At 31.8% G+C, this 2,031-nt stretch overlaps 1 protein-coding gene across 1 annotated transcript in view; it reads right to left on the reverse strand.

Moving 5' to 3' along the window:
* LOC106878783 (Rieske domain-containing protein) overlaps positions 1–1,512 on the reverse strand; it is a 6,297-nt gene extending 4,785 nt beyond the window's left edge. The window contains exon 1 of the mRNA XM_014928119.2: positions 1,397–1,512. Coding sequence (XP_014783605.1) covers positions 1,397–1,460 — 64 coding nt within the window. The 5' untranslated portion in view covers positions 1,461–1,512. The remainder of the gene's footprint in view (positions 1–1,396) is intronic.
* Positions 1,513–2,031: the final 519 nt, after the last annotated feature.

The following is a 2,031-nucleotide window of genomic DNA, read 5'->3' on the forward strand; positions in this document are numbered from 1 at the left end:
AGAACACACACACACACACTCTCTCTCTCTCTCTCTCATAATTAACCAAAAGAGTTAAAGAATCTTTCAAAAACTAAACAAATTTTCTATGATTTATTCTTTTGACCCCAGGACACGCAGTGAGAATGAATCCGGAACCATGTGGTAGAAAATTTCATTAAAATATAGGCATTTTTCAGAAAGTTATGAGGAAACTAAGTCGGGAGAGATTTGTCACAGATATGTAGCTATGCCATTGTTTGACAATCATTAACAGTTATCTGATTTTCCAATTTCGATTAGTTTTCATAAACTCTTAAAACGGCGAAAGTAAATAATACGCACACCCGTGGTTAGGGTTTAAGGGCTCAGGGTTAAGATTAGCATTAGGGTTTTTGTTACCCCCGAAAACGGGTGATGTACGTATTCTTTACCTCCATCCTTAATACATCCTCCTGATTCTGGGGCCCTAATATTACAACACCACCGTAAGTTGTAAACATTAACCCCCTTCGTTTTCGGGTCAAGTAGTAAACATTAACCCCCTTGGTTACCCCCATTTTTTTTCTTTTTTTGCCCACCTTTCCTCCCAATTCAATTTTTCAGCGTTCTATTCCAGGGATGCGGCAACCGAGAGTAACCTTTTCACTTTAGACATTTAAAGAATTCTTTATTGTATTACTTTCAATTTTTTTTTCTTGGAATCATGTTGAAAATATAGAATACGACACTGTTAAGACAAAAAATTTGAATTTGTGATTTTTAAAAATCTATTTCAAGAATTTAATTTTTCGTTACGGTGTGAGGATGCTTGTTCCGAAACCTCGACGAATTTTGAATAGCATTAATAACAACTTTAAACAAATGACAGAAATACATAAAGAGCATTTTTACATGATTATAGAACAGGCATATCCATTTCATAAACACATGTATGGTGTATTTCCCCTAAAACAGCAAAAATGAAACCTAATGAATGAAAAATCCCAAAGAACATATCGAGTGACCACGTACAAGCTCGAGTTATGAACATGATTTCGAGACGATGGTGTATATACGTATTACGGAGACCTGTCACGTAGATGTAACCGTTTAAAGGGTTTGTCTTGTTTTGTGTTGTTTTGTCAGTTAATTCTTTTTTTTTCTGTCTGTTACATCATAGACATTAAATTAATTCAGATTACTTCGGTGGTAACTTTAAAATCTTTTCAAAACATATATTACGATATTATGTCAGATTACAAACACGTGTAAGAAAGCTGACAAGTTTTTAAATACAAACATGACAAGACAACCACGCACAGGTTGGTTGTTTTTTAAGTAATTTCCTCCAGCATTTAAAAAAAAAACATAAAGGATTACCGAAACATATAGTTATTATTAATTAAATAGAGAGAGATTGAAACAAATCATTTACCTTTTTCTGTAATCCCTTCAATAGGAAAGAAGAGAGACTTGTTGCTTGTGTCATACTTCTCCATGACAGCTTTTTTTATTATCTAAATTGAAATAACTGCTACTTGCGTAATAAACAAATGAATTACACACAACGAAATAGTTCGTCCCGTCATCGCAATTATTGTCGTTGTAACACAATATTGTTGAATTATATTATGCTTTATGTAGCAAAATGTTATTTGTATTTATCTTTATAACACATAGAAGGGAAGAAAAAAATAAATTAAAGTTTATTGCTGAATATTTTTATATTTTATTTCGGTTATATTCGTACGCCTGCTTAACCCCCCCCCCAAAAAAAAAAGTACTTGTTTCGATTTTATTATAATTAGTAATTCACTCGACTTGACACCCCATCCAGAAAGATCCAAATAATAAATTACTTCGAAAAACAAAACAAAATTTTGGAGAATGACATATTATTTCTTTATCTATGAACTGTGATTCTTATGCCTGAATTATTAAAATCAATATCAAACAGAAACATCAAATAATAATAATAATCTATTGTATTAATCTGTACTAACGGTAACCATAAAAATTACACGGTTATTTTAAAAAATATAAGTGCGTTGGAAGTTCTTACAGAACTAT

The sequence above is a fragment of the Octopus bimaculoides genome, chromosome 7 (assembly GCF_001194135.2).
Source record: "Octopus bimaculoides isolate UCB-OBI-ISO-001 chromosome 7, ASM119413v2, whole genome shotgun sequence".
Taxonomy (NCBI): Eukaryota; Metazoa; Mollusca; class Cephalopoda; order Octopoda; family Octopodidae; genus Octopus; species Octopus bimaculoides.